The sequence below is a fragment of the Canis aureus genome, chromosome 34, assembly GCF_053574225.1.
Source record: "Canis aureus isolate CA01 chromosome 34, VMU_Caureus_v.1.0, whole genome shotgun sequence".
Lineage (NCBI taxonomy): Eukaryota > Metazoa > Chordata > Mammalia > Carnivora > Canidae > Canis > Canis aureus.
This window is the reverse complement of record NC_135644.1, coordinates 6,257,585-6,272,833: the sequence shown is the minus strand read 5'-3', so window position 1 is coordinate 6,272,833 and position 15,249 is coordinate 6,257,585. Positions and strand designations below refer to the sequence as shown.

At 33.1% G+C, this 15,249-nt stretch overlaps 1 protein-coding gene across 8 annotated transcripts in view; it reads right to left on the bottom strand.

Annotated features, from left to right (window-relative positions):
• Window positions 1-15,249, bottom strand: part of LOC144304574 (uncharacterized) — a 38,176-nt gene that overhangs the window by 12,385 nt on the left and 10,542 nt on the right. For all 8 annotated transcript variants that reach the window (XR_013371509.1, XR_013371504.1, XR_013371508.1 and 5 more), the window contains exon 2: window positions 2,756-2,860. Coding sequence is in view for 2 of the 8 variants with exons in the window: in XM_077883070.1 (XP_077739196.1) it covers window positions 2,756-2,860 (105 nt within the window). In the remaining 6 variants the exon portion in view is untranslated. The remainder of the gene's footprint in view (window positions 1-2,755; window positions 2,861-15,249) is intronic.

Here is a 15,249-nt window from a genome sequence, read left to right as displayed (position 1 = left end):
ATGGGAGGAAAAATATTTCAAAATACTCTAAAGCAACCTAAAGTCTGAGACTAAGATTATGGCTACCTTCCTTCAGTTATTACTATTCACTAATGAAAAATGTGCATTCTCACTTACCAGAAACTAATTTAACTGATTGATTCAATTATTGCAGAACACAGTTAAAGGCAATGAAAATGATTTTCTTAGCCTTGCAACTATTTTGACGTTGTCCCAGTATACTTATGTGGTATAGACAAACCAATAATTTACTGAAAACTAATGTTACTTTGAGATACTTTTCATTCCTGTACATTTCTTCAAAGTGATTTAGACTCTCTACTGTGGAATTTTCTTTCATTTTTTATTTTAGCAATAGGCGCAAGACCCAAGGCTATCTCTGGGGCTTGCCAAGGCCCAGATGCCAAGCCTTGGAACGTTCTAGTAGCAACATCTGGCCTTTTGGTGAACTCCACAGGCAGTTGTGCACTCAGCTCAGAGTTGCCTCTGGGGATGTCGCATAGTCAAATAATCTACTGATATTTGGGCTGGGTGTTCTCTGAGGAAACATTTGTCTTTTTGCTCACTTTGAATATGTAGCAGATAACATTAGAGCTATTAATTATGTGGAAAATAATGTTTTCTATACAAAATAATTTGTTTTAATATCTTCGTTACTTTAATAAATGGTAGTGTTGCAGTCCCACCTAGTTTCCAGCTGTTTGTGACATTTTTCAGGAGTCAGGAGAGACACTGACTATTTCCATTCTGGATACATTTTGAACAGCAACAAATTTATGAAAAGCGGCCAGATTTGCACTTAGAAATGGCTTAAATTATTGATGATAACTGAAAAAAGATACCTCCAAGATATTTCCTCAAAAATAACTTTTCTAGTTTATTGTGTTAAGACTATTTCCTAAGTATATACAATGCTGTGATCCACTCGGATAATTGGTTTCCTGTCATTAGACGGCTAAAGATCTGTTTTAATGTCTTTTTCAATCAAGAGATTAAAATCCATGTTCAAACAACACCAGTAATTAATTTAAAGTTATTATCAATTTAGCATAAAGAGTAATCCCAACTGTTTCCCTTTTTGAGTATGCAAGATTAATCAGACACAAGAAAAAATACAATTAATGTATTGCCTCTAACAATTTTGTTTTCCAAGGGAAAAATCAAAAAATCCATTTATGAATATTTGCCTAGTGTGTGAAAGACAAGACCTAATATTTCAAAAACATAGGAACTTCTGATAAATCTTTATCCTATCATTTTTAGAAATCGTTAGATTTTAGCTTCTTAATAAACTCTGCTTATTGTAACATTACTGTGCAGTTCATTTTCATTAATAATGAATTGTTTAAATTTTTATACTTCCTTAAAATGTATTTTTGTATGTTCCAAGGAAGTTTAAAGGCAGAAATTTGTTTCTATTTGGAGTGTTTGATATTTTTTAGTATTTTTCAAAGAAAACATTATTTATAAAATCTTGAATTGCAGTATTGAGTGATTAATATTTTCTAGCATAGATTCAAAACGTTACATATTTTATTTCTGCAATAAAATCAGACTTTGTTAGATATCTATTGAATATTTACCCATCTTTGAAAAGAAGTAGGAAAAATCCCTCTATAAGGACCATTTATTTTTTTTTCTTTTTTTTATAAGGACCATTTAAATGTAGTTTCCCTACAATGTCTAAATGATTAATATTGAGGATCAATATGATAGAATGTGGATAGGTGGTTCTTAAGCAACCCCAGTGCAATGGGAATTATTGATTGGGTAGTAAAATTATAGCAAATGGTCAGTTGAAGACATTAAGGTTTTAATATTTCTGCTTTCTTATATAGGGAATAATTTCTTTTTAAACTAAAGACCTAGAAACAATCAAATTAGCCCACATAACATGAGTCAATATATTCTGTTTTGTAAAACTATCAACTTGAACAAAAGTGTAGCTAATTTCTGTATGAACCTGATAAGTAAGAAGTCTTTTGGGGTGCACATGGCATCGAGTTCAAATTGAATGACACAGAAACTACCAAACTGCATTGAACTTTGCTCTTTTCCCTTCAAACCTATCCTTTCTTTCAATTCTTAAATATACACTTTCTCACTGGCTTATTATTCCTGTAGATGGGATCTAAAATCTTCCATAATGCAATCACTAGTCACAACTTACTCTTGTCTCTGCCTTCACTGATCAGTCAGGCATTGAGGTTAGATTAGCCTTGCTCTATTTGTCTGTTCTGACTTTGAATCAAATGGTCACTCTAATGGTCTGAACTAAATGGGAAAAAAAAACTCTTACTTTATCCCTATAGGAAGAAAAATGTCTTTAGGCTGGAAATCAGGAACCCAAATGTGGCTGGGGCAACAATCTGTTTCTGCTGTGGCACTGTCAGAGACAATCCTTTAGGCCCATATTTTCCTCTATTTGAAAGCAGTGACAGCACCAGCATGTAGTCTCTAGCTAGTGCCTTAGCCTGAAGCAATCAACTGCAGCATGGGTATGGATACCAGGTGGGTACAGGGAGGAGAGACAGAGGCTCACCTAACTAGAAGGGTGGCTACACTTAGAAAACAGTCAACTTGGAAGCTTAACATAGGGTAAAAATATTCAGGCCTGAGATTCTCCTAGTAGGGTCAGGGGTGGGAAGCAATTATAATTTTTTGTACAGAAAAGTGACATTCTAGGCTGCCATGAATTTTCCGGTTTTTTTCTTCCCTGTATATTTCTCTTCCCATACCCTTCATTCTCCCTTACCTCTTTTTGCTCTTCTCTTCAAAAGGTCTCTCATCAGGTGACATCGGCAAGGCAGCAAAGCAAGAGCTTCTGAAAATTTTCTCTTCCATGAAAGCAATGAGAAAACTGAGGAGAAAAATGGTAAGAATCAACTTTTTCATAACTTTGGAAATTAACTAAAGGCTTCAGCACTTTGGGAAAAGTTCATTCAAGAAAAAGATCAGAATCACGGTAAGAACATTGAGTTTTGTGACATTTTACTTTGCCCTATTCTTATCTTTACTCTTTAGCTCCATGGTAGCCTTGAATATTAACAGCCCATAGTCACAGTGAAAACCAGCAGTCTGGCAGCCCCTGGAAGAAGCAGCACACAGTTGAAGCTCCTTCAGAGCTTCAGAGTCCCAGGGATGTCTGAGTGGCTCAGCGGGTTAAGCATCTGCCTTTGGCTCAGGTCATAATCCCAGGGTCCTGGGATGGAGCCTTGCATCAAGTCCCTGCTCAATGGGGAGTCTGCTTCTCTCTCCCCATCTCCCTATTTCCCCAGCCCATGCTCCTTCTCTCTCAAGTCAATAAATAAAATATTTGAAACCAAAAATAAAAACAAAACAAAGTCCCATTTCCAGAGAACTCCTCATCGGCTGACCCATTTAGTGGTTCTCTAGAAGACTCTCCTTGCAAGTTTGACTTTATTTGACCTGATGAGGAGATTCACCTCTACAAAAAGTTTTTTTTCCCTCTGGGGCATTTGTAAAAAACAATACAGGGAATTGTTAACATTATGGTTGCCTGAGTCATGGATAACAGTTGGAGTAAACAATAGGCTAACTAGTAAGCTTAAAAGGAAAAGTTGGGAAATATGTTCATAGGCACTTTGGCAAGCTGTAACATATCCCTGGTGGTCTAGAAAGTTGTGCATATGCCCAGGGCTGTGTAGAATTCTCAGAAACAACCCCAAAAGGCACTCAGTTCTTACTCTTAGCTGCCCTTGAGTTCTGCACAAGCTGGAAGTAATGGGTAAGGCAGAGTTCTGAACCACCTGGCTCAATGATACCCCAACAAGCACATAGAAGACTTTCTCAAAAATTAGGAGATTCATTGGTTCCAGGCTTTTGAGGAAATCTCTGCCTAATTATTAGCTGACTGCTAACCTAAATGATCAGAAATTTCACTGGTCAAAAATGAAAAGGAATATAGACTTTACAGAATTAGGTCAGAAAGATCACCAAACAGGGACACCTGCATGGCTCAGTGGTTGAGTGTCTGCCTTTGGTTCAGGGTGTGATCCCCAGATCCTGGGATCAAGTCCCACATCGGGCTTCCCACTGGGACCTGCTTCTCCCTCTGCCTATGTCTCTGCCTCTCTGTGTCTCTCATGAATAAATAAATAAAATCTTTAAAAAAAAGAAAGAAAGATCAACAAACAGCAATAGAAACAAACCCTGGGGAGGTAGAGATTCTAATTTCCATAGTTCCTACATTATATTATTTATAATGTCAAATTTTCAACAAAAACTTGTGACACATGCAGAGACGTAAGAAATTTGGCCCATAACATGAAAAAGACCATCAATGAAAACGTACCTTAGAAAGCTCAGCTATTGGACTGATGAGACAATGACTTGAAATCACCTATTCTAAATATGTTCAAAGATCTAAAAGAAACCATGTCTAAAGAACTAGAAGAAAATACGGGAATGAGGTCTCACTATGAAGGATAGTTTTACTGCTTATAGGATTCTTAGCTATCATTCTTTTTCTTCCAGCATTTTGAATATTCATTCCTCAGCGTTCTGGCCTTCATGGCTTCTAATGAGAAGTCTGCTGTTAATCATATTGAGGATTCCTTGTATGAGATATTTCTTACTGGAAAGTAGGATGCCTTCACTGCATTTGCCTTAGAGCAATTTTATAGGTTTCTCTTCTTAAAAAACACAAATTAATGTGTCAGTGGTTACTATGCATAACTCAACTAATGAATTGTAGGTCTGTTTCCTTTGATAAACATGATCTTTATAGACACTGCCAGACATATAATATCATCATTCCAAATATTAATGGTGTTAGGAAAATTCATCCCAAAGCTTAGGAATTAGACAAAGTACAATTACATGTTCTTTCAATGTTATACTGCAATATCATCTACAGGACCACTCAAAGATTTGATATCTAGGGGAATGGAGCTTTCTTTATCCAACCATTACTACAGATTAAGGTCCAGGCTCTGTGAAGTGTCATATTAATTTAAATATTTTTTGGTAGAGATACAAATGAATTCTTTCTGGTAGGTAGAAAATATAATTGTATTGACAGTAGACTGTTATGTTGTTTTGTATTTAACTTAGCAATCTTACTCTGACTTTCCTTCTTCATTCACTATAAATATCCAGGTCCTCAAATACTCTTTGAATCAATTTTATCATCCTGCTATCTCAGTCATTAGTGAGCTTAATAAATATTAGACATGTACTTGTTCTGTATTTGTATAGATCATACTGTTTCCTTTTACATTTTCCAGTACTAAACTAAGTCGTCCAGTTTTCAGGAACCTTTTCAAGACTCGTGCCATAATTAATTTTTTAACCCAAGAACATTTTTTCAGAAAATAAACTCATATTTAAAGAAAAGTGTGAGGCTTGCCTACTTCCAAACAACCTACTTTCTCCTGGTCCAATGCATAAAGGATGCAGCAAAGAGCCTCACAGGCATATGCCCCTTTCTGCATCTATTTCTTCAAAGGAATGTGAATTCTATGTCCTATTTTCACTTTCAGGCAGATCCTTGAAGAGATTTTTGTGAAGGGGGAAATAAAGGACTCCAATTCCAATGATGTAATAGCAAATCTGATTAATGGAATCCATGTGAAATTCTTGACATTCATTTTGCCTTAATTAAATGCCTGATCATGATGCCCAGATGTTAGATGTTAGACTTTAAAAAAAAAAAAAAATGTGAGCATGTAATATGTAAGCTTAAGTCTTTCTTCTTTTGGAGATTTAATTACCTTTTTTGGTATCCCCTTAAATTGTACTGTATCCTCAAATCATTTCTTATCCAACAAAAATTAAATTCAAAATGCATTTAAAATGCTTTTGAATGAAATTTACTAATGTTGAAAAATGCTGGAATAATAGAATAACCAAAAAAATGCAATATGAATTGTTGTATAGCCATCTACAATTATTGTCCAAAGAAAAATATTCTGAAACAAATTAATATGTAGTCAAAAAGGAAAAACAGGCTTCAAAAATTGTGTACGCAAACTAGAAGATAAGAGACATCACATGTGCAGGTTTAAGAAAAGGAAGATAAAGAAAAGCAAGGATGTTATCAATTTCACTGAAGCTATGAGGCTTGCAGGTGACCGTAGAGCCAGGTAGACTTAAATTCTTGACATTATCGTACTTGGCTTTTTACCTTTGGTGTGGTAACTATAGACTTATTCCTGATAGCACATTTATTTTTAAAATTCTGCTTCATGAATTACCTGGATTTTCAACTTTTTCTTTTATATCACATATATCTACACACCAATAATATACTTTCTAAGTTTTACTTCGAGTTTTCCAGGTTTGCTTATTTGTTTCTTGTATTTTATTTAAAGCTAAAAGTCTTATATTTATATAAATAAATACACTTCATATGAGAGTTGAACGTTCTTGGAAAATAATGGCTTTTATATGCCATGATATAAATATGAGTGAAAGAACAATTCTATTTTAAGTGAATTTGCATGATTTTGATAACTTTTTCAGAAACAAGTCTTTGGTTTCTGCTTTATAAAGTTCAGACAAAAAGCAAAGGATGCTCTTTATAAAATATTTTTCAATATGCTTAATTGCTACAGTTGAAGTTTCTTTTATTTCCCTAATGAATTACTTCCCTATTATGAAGAAATGACTCTCTAAAGGACAATCATTTATTACACCTGAGCCTTCCAGGTCCCAATGGTACCACATGCTGCTTAATAATTTGCAATGATTTAGGAAGATTGCCATAACCACTCAATTAAACAATGGCTTTGGATGCAACCTATAGCATGAGGCACATCCTTAGTACACATTTAGAACTGTCTTGTTAATTAGAATCCAGCAACCACTGTGTTCTGAATATCCAATAAACAGCAGACATACTATCCTGGAGGACCGAAAGTAGTCACTTGTTTTCTTTGCTCCAACTAGGCAGATGTAGAGTTGCCATAGAGTGGAAATAGAGCCATGGGGAGAAAAGGTAGACTAAGATTTACGAAATTGGATTTCTATTTCTGGCTATACCACTTTTTGGTTTTTAATCTTTGGATAATGATATTCTCTGAGCTTCAGTTTCCTCTTTTATATAGAATGTGAGCTATAGCCAATAATTTCTTAGGTGTTTTACAAATCAATGTCACACCTCTACATAACTTCAAAATACTTTGCAAAATGTTACCAAGATATTTATGAAAAATCATGATAGCTTGTTTACATGTGACATCCTAAAGCAACAGGATGAGAAATTAAACACTGTAAGACAGCACAACTAATTTAAAACTGTAATTGTCAACATTTTTAATTACTTCTCAGCCTATGATATAGAATTGCCAGGCAATGTACTTTAACTAACAGTAATTTTATGGCCAGAATCAACCTTCCTGTGGGGAAAATAGATATATGTCCATATGTCTAGGTAATGAAATCTGAAGGATAAAGGAAATATGAATGAATGCTGAAAATAAATTTTACTGAATTCACAATTATGCCTTAGACCAGTCTTATATTTTTAATATTTGAATTAAGCCCCTTAGGTTTAGTATTCTCAACTGTAGAAAAGAAGAATATAGACAACAAACAACAGAGATATAGTCTTCTATTAGATCAATTCACTTGGTACATAACTAAAACAGATTTAAAGTGAATACTAATCTTAACTTCTTTTTTATTGTGTCATCTCTATAATGATCTATTTGTAAAATTCAGTGTATAATATTCATTATCTTTTTCAGCCCTCATAGGTCTGTTTAAGTGAAGTAAATGAATATTAATTTACATAGACCATAATATCGATGGCAATATTACCATGTAATGCTCCTTGCATAATACCTAGTATGGCACAATAAAAATGTGAAGCATTTCATGTGCCTCCTCATGGAGTGCAAAGGTTATAGATTTTGGAGTTGGCATATCTAGTTTGTTTTCTAATAATTTCTGACTGATAGAATGATAATGATAAGCCACTTAGAGTTTCTGAGACATTTTCCTCATTTATAAATATAGCATAATAATATTATCCAGAGTCTTTTTGATGTGTAATAATATAATGACATTTATTTTCAGGATAGTATCTATGCACATTCATCAAATACATTATTGTTCCCATCTCCCTAGACATTCTTTAGTAACATGAAGGGACTTTGCTTGTTTGAAAAGGAATAGGGAAAAAGATGGAGGAGGAGTGCAAGGACCAGGCAGCATTTTGCAGTTTTTCAAAATATGACATGTGAAGCTCATCTCTTTAAAAAGGAAAACACCATTTAAAACAAAGATTGTAATAAGAGACAAGGAAGGGCATCACATAGTGATAAAGGAATTAGTTAAACAAGAGAATATAACAATTGTAAATTTCTATGTGCTGAACATAGAAGCACCTCAATACATAAAGCAATATTAACAGACACAAAAGGATATATTGATAATAATACCTTAAGAGAAAGAAACTTTGACACACCAATTATATCAGTGATAGATCATCCAGACAGAAAATCAATAAGGAAACAGTGGCCTTGAATGACACATTAGAACACATGAACATAACACATATATATGCAGAACATTCCATCCCAAAATAGAAGAATGCATGTTATTTTCAAGTGCACATGGAACATTCTCCAGGATAGGTTGCATGTTGGACAACAAAACAAGTCTCCATAAATTTAAGAAAACTGAAATCATACCAAACATCTTTTCCAACTGCAATGGTATGAAACTAAAAATCAATTTTAAAAACCTCACAATCATGTGGAGGCTAAATATGTTACTAAACAACCAATGGATCAATGAAGAAATCAAAGAAGAAATAAAAAAATACAGACAAATGAAAATGATAACACAATGGTCCAAAATCTTTCAGACTCAATGAATGCAGTTCTACGAGGGAAGTTTATAGTGATACAGGCCTACCTCAAAAAACAAGAAAAATCTCAAATAACCACCTACCTGTACACTAGAGAAACTAGAAGAAGAAGAATCTTCTTCTTGGGCAAAGCCCAAGATTAGTAGAAGGACATAAATAGTAAAGATCATAGAGGAAATAAATGAAATAGAGACTTAAAAAGAAAAACAATAGAAAAGATCAGTGAAACCAAGAGCTGTTTCTTTGAAAAGATGAACAAAGTTGAGAAAGCTTGACAGACTCATTAAGAAAAAAAGATAAATAAATTAAATCAGAAATAATAGAGAAATAATAACACCACCACAGAAATCCCAGAAATCCCAAGGATTATAAGAGCATACTATGAAAAAATATATGCCAACAAATTGGACAATGTAGAAGAAATGGATAAATTTCTAGAAACATAAAATCTCCCAAACTGAATCAAGAAGGAATAGAAAATCTTAACATACTAATTACTAGTAAGAAAATTGAATTAGTAATCAAAAACTGCTGAAAAGCAAAAGTCCAAGCAGAAAGAGTTGCAGGTGAATTCTATGAAACATTTAAAGAAAAGTTAATACTTATTATCCTCAAAATATTCCAAACAGTAGAAGAGAAGTTTCCAAATTCACTCAAGGCCAGCATTACCTTGATACCAAAACCAAAGACATTATAGAAAAAAAAAACTATACACCAGTCCTTAATAAACAGAGATGCAAAACTTTTTAACAAAATATTAGCAAACTGAATTCAACAATACATTAAAAGGATCATTCACCATAATCAAGTGGAATTTATTCCAGAGATGCAACAATGGCTCAATATCTACAAATCAGTCAATGTTATATATCAAATTGATAAAATGAAAGATAAAATCATATGATAATCTCTAGGTGCAGGAAAAGTATCTGAAAAAATTCAACATCCATCCATGATAAAAAACCCTCAACAAAGTGACTTAGTGGGAACATTTCTCAACATAATAAAAGCCATATATGAAAAAAATCCATAGCTAACATGATACTCATAGGTAAGTAACTGAAAGGTGTTTTTCTAAGATCAGGAACAAGACAGGAATGTTCACTCTTGTTACTTTTATTCAATAAGTACTAGAAGTCCTAGCCACAACAATCAGACAAGAAAAAGAAATAAAACGCATCCACATTGGTAAAGAAAAACTTTTGCTGTATGCAGATGACATGATACTATACATAGAAAATACTAAAGAGTCCACCAAAAAACTTTTAGAACAAATAAATGAATTAAGTTACAGGATGCAAAATTAATAAACAGAAATCAGTTGCATTTCTACACTAATAACAAAGTAGCAAAAAGAGGAATTAAGAAACCAATCCCATTTGCAATTGCACCAAAAATAATACCTATTGGGAATTTAACTAAGGAGGTGAAAGACCTGTACTCTGAAAACTATAACATATTGGTGACAGAAATTAAAGATGACACATATGGAAAGATACAATCCATGTGCTTATGGATTGAAACCACTTAATATGGTTAAGTGAGCGTACCACACAAAGCAATCTACAGATTCAATGCAGTCCCTATCAAAACACCAACAGAATTTTTCACAGAACTAGAACAAATAATACTAAAATTTGTTATGTAATCACAAAAGGCTGAATGGCCAAAGTAATCTTGAGAAAGAAGAATAAAGATGAACGTATCACAATCCCAGGTATCAAGATATACTGCAAAGCTATTGTAATCAAAACAGCATGGTACTGGTGCCAAACTAGATCAATGGATGGATAGATCAATGGAACAGGCTAGAAAGCCCAGACATAAACCCATGCCTATATGGTCAATTAATCCATGGCAAAGGGAGCAAGACTATACACTGGGGAAGAGAGAGTCTGTTCAATAAATAGTGTTAAGAAAACTGGACATCTACATATAAAATAACAAAATTGGAACATTTTCTTACACCACATACACATGCAAAACTCAATATGTGTTGTGAGACCCAAAACCATAAAACTCCTAAAATAAAACTTGTTGAGGGGGGGGATTTCTTTCTTCCTAAAAGAAAACATAGGTATAAGCTTTTGGATGTCAGCCTCACCAACATATTTTCTAGATATTCTCCTCAGGCAAGGGAAAAAAACAAAAATAAACATTGAGACTACATCAAAATAAAAAGGTTTTTGTTCAGTGAAGAAAATCATTAAAAAAACAAAAAAGACATTTACTGAGTGGGAGAAGATATTTGCAAATGTTATATCTGATAAGGGGTGAATATGCACAATATATAAAGAACTTATACAATTCAACACCAGAAAAAGCAAATTAAAAAATGATCAGAGAGCATGAATAGACATTTTTCCAAAGAAGACATATAGATGGCCAACATATAGATGGCCAACATATAGATACATTAGAAAATGCTCAACATCACAAGTCATCACAAATTAAACACAAATCAAAACTACAATGAGATATTTCATACCAGTCAGAATGGCTTGTATCAAAAAGATAAAAAGTAATGAGTGTTGGTGAGGATGTGGAGAAAAGGAAGCTCTCATGTACTGTTGGTGGGAATGTAAATTGGTGCAGCCACTGTGAAAAATATTATGGAAGTTTGTCAAAAAATTAAAAATAAATATACCATACAATTTGGTAATTACACTACTGAGTATTTATCTGGAGAAAATTAGAAAACCACTAATTCAGAAAGATATATGCACCCCTATGTTTATTGCAGAATTATTTACAATAGCCAAGATATGGAAGCAACCTAAGTGCCCATCAATAGATAAATGGATAAAGAAATTATATGAGGTATATGCTACAAAATATGAGGTCTTGCCATTTGCAGTAACATGAATGAACCTAGAGACTATCTTACTAAATGAAATAAGTCTGATAGACAAAGACAAATATGTGATTTCACTTATATGTGAGATCTGAACAACAAAAATGAATGAACAAAAAAGAGAAACAATCATAAGTAGAACAAACTGGTGGTTGTCAGAGGGAAGGTGATTAAGGGAAATGAGCAAAACAGGTAAAGGAGATTAAGAGGTACAAACTTCCAATTATAAAAGAAATAAGTCATGAGGATGAAAGGTACAGCATAGGAAATATAGTCAACAATATTGTAATAATGTTGTATGGTGACAAATGGTAATTATACTTATCACATGAGTAATGTATAATGTACCTACTTGTCAAGTCACTATGTCGTACCCCTAAAAGTAATATAACATTGTCATATGTATGTCATCTATACCTCAATTTAAAAATAAAAGAAAGTAAATGATAACAAAAGTACTAATCCCTATCTCACATCATTTGTGACTATTAAATAAGATGTCATAAGTGCTTTGTATTTTTTATTTCTAATTTCCAAAATAGAGATAGTTTTAGTTGATTATAAAATATATGTAGTTATAATTTTGATGCATATTTTCAAGACTTTCCTGTGCCTAGATTAAAAGAAAAATTTTTCAAAAAGAATAGGATTCTGTAAGTAAAACATTTTGAAATCTCATTTTTTACCTAATGACATAAACTGAAGAACTCCTATGTCAAGTAAGGATTTGCTACATGTTTTGGATGATTGAAGAATATTCCATTATATGAATATATAATAATTTATTTAAGTAGTTCCCAATGGATATTATCTTTGTAAGAGTGAAAAATTGGAAGCTGTAGTCAACTTTCCTAAATATATATACTTGTGCATTTGTCCAAGTGATTCTCCAAAATAAATTAGCAGATATGCCTTGGCTTTTGACATATGGTGCTAAAAGCCAATGTATTCATTACCTGTTATTGTATTAAAAAAAAAACCCAAAACTTTGTGGCTTGAACTAACAATAATCATTTATTATCTCCAATGATTTCTGCGGGTGAAAAATTCACACACTGGGGATGGCTTGCCTGTAATCTAGGTTATCTAGATCTCAGCTGGAAAACCAGAAGTCTAGGGCCTGCGGTCATCTGAAGGCTTGGCCATTTACTCACATTGCTAGTTGTCTGGTGCTTGGGTGTTACACACAGGTTAAGGGCCTAGCTTCTTCACATGATGGTGGCTGGGTTTCGAAAGAGAGAGCTAGGTGAAGCCATATTGCATTTTACAACCTAGCCTTGGAAATCACACAGCATCACTTCTTATCACATTCTATTAGTTGAAGCAGTTAGAAAGGTCACCCAGGTTCAAGGGGAGAAGACATAGACCCCACCTCTCGATGGGAGAGTGTTGATGTCACATTTATAAGAAAACATGTGACATGAGTTATGCATTGGTGCTGTTCTCTTTGGAAAACTTCCTGTCCTAGCCAGTATTAGGATCTTTGATCTTTATCACCAACATGACCTCCATTGGTAATATATGTTTTGAGTAATATCTTTGCCTATCTAATGATATGAAACATGGTTTTCACTATTGTTTTAGCTTATTTTTATACTTAAGTATACCAAACATTGTTTTGCAATGTTTGCAACATTTACCATTTATATTTTTTATGATTTTTTTTTTTGTTTAACATAACCTTTATGTTTCTATGGGTGGATTCATCTGTTTAATAGTGATTTATAAAACTTCTTCATATGCTATATTAAGAAGATAACCCTTGGTCAGTTTTGTTGAAACTATTTTTCCAGAGTGCTTTTTTTAATTGTTTTATTGCATTATTCATTATTTATTGATTTTTAAATATATTTTCTCTTTTATATGCCATGCTTAGATATACCTTCCTAACCCCAGAATTAATTTTTTACTTGTATGCTAATTTATTCATTTATAACTTACATCAAAATAAATTCATATGGCTTAAAGATGGGGGTTTTTAGCTTTTTGGTTTTGTTTGTTGAAGTCGTCAGAATAGCAACAAGTTTTAAAAATATTAGTAACCAAAGAAAATGAAAAAGGATTCTCATGCTGATTATGTACTATTGAATAATCTACGTCTGCTCTACCAGTTGGAAATGTTACGTTTATCATGTATTAACTCCCATGTATACTTGAGTCCCTTTCTGGACTCTTCATCATTGATTTCCATTGCAATTCAGTATTATATCACTTTAATCATTACAATTAAAAAAAAAGTTTTTATATCTAGAAAGCTCTGTTTGTCTTCAAATGCCTTGTAGTTCATGAAGACCTGTTCAACACTCAATCCCTTACTCTGGTTCCTCCCTGGTGATCTTATTCAGGCTCATGGCTTTAAACACCTCCCATAATGACAGCTCCCCTGTTTATATCTCCAGTCTAGGCCTCTCCTAAATAGGTCTCTTTGTTTCAATAGGTCAGAACTAAACCCTTAAATTTTTTCTCTCTAGATCTTCTCTTCCCTCAGTTTTTCCCAATCCAATAAGTAACATTATATCAGATATTCAGTTGATATAATGACAGGCAGATTTAATATTGTGATAGCCAGTCTTTATATCATTGTAGAAATGGTTGAATTATTTTAACATATATATTGAAATAGGAAATGTGACTTTGGGAAACAAGTTAAATCTACACTGAAACTAGAGTGTCAAAATTCAACCCTGATTTAGCATGTCAATAATGGGAGCTATTAAGGTAAGTCAAGGACCCTTGGTCCTATGGAGATTTTAGGAGTTTATTTTTGTATTTTGTATTCATAGCATTCATTTATAGAGTGTGTCTTCAGCCTCTTTCTCAAGGCTATTGTGGTTTCTTGCTAGTTTCTGGGAGCTAAACTGTGTTAATAAGTTTGCCCACAAGTAAAAAAATGTAGTATTATGCTTTCACATTTCATATAAAGAGGGTTTTTTTCTTTAAAATACTTGTATTTTCTTACATGTTTTAAATAATTAAAGATATGGTTGTGGTTTGAAAAACTGAAGTATCAAAATATTCTTGAAGAAAATACTACCAAGTGAAGACAAATTATAGATTTCAATAAGAAGTAAAGGTTAGCGTTAAAAACCATATGTTAAAACAAGAGCAAATTGTATTTCTCACTATTGTTAATAGTTTAAAATATAGTGACTCTAATAATATAAAATCAGTGGAACCATATAAGATGATTTTGAGGGAAAAAAATACCACATATGAAACAAATGATATAATTGCATACATTATTATTTGGTTCTAGATAATTGTTTTGGTGACTATCCTTATTTGGTAAAAATAGAGTTGTATAAAGCAACAAATTTTACAAATAGTAGTATCCAAAGAAAACAGGAAGGAGCCTTATACTGATTATCCTCCGTTTGTCCTTCCAGATCTATTCTCTGCTCTTCTTCATGGTAATCTGTGTTCCAGCAGGCCAACTTGTATGGACTATATCATGTGAATTCTTTCACCCTCTTACTTCCCATGGAATTCATCCAATGGGAGAAACTGGGTCGATATCAGAGAGAGGAAGGTGAGAGGAGGGAGAGGAAGATAAAAA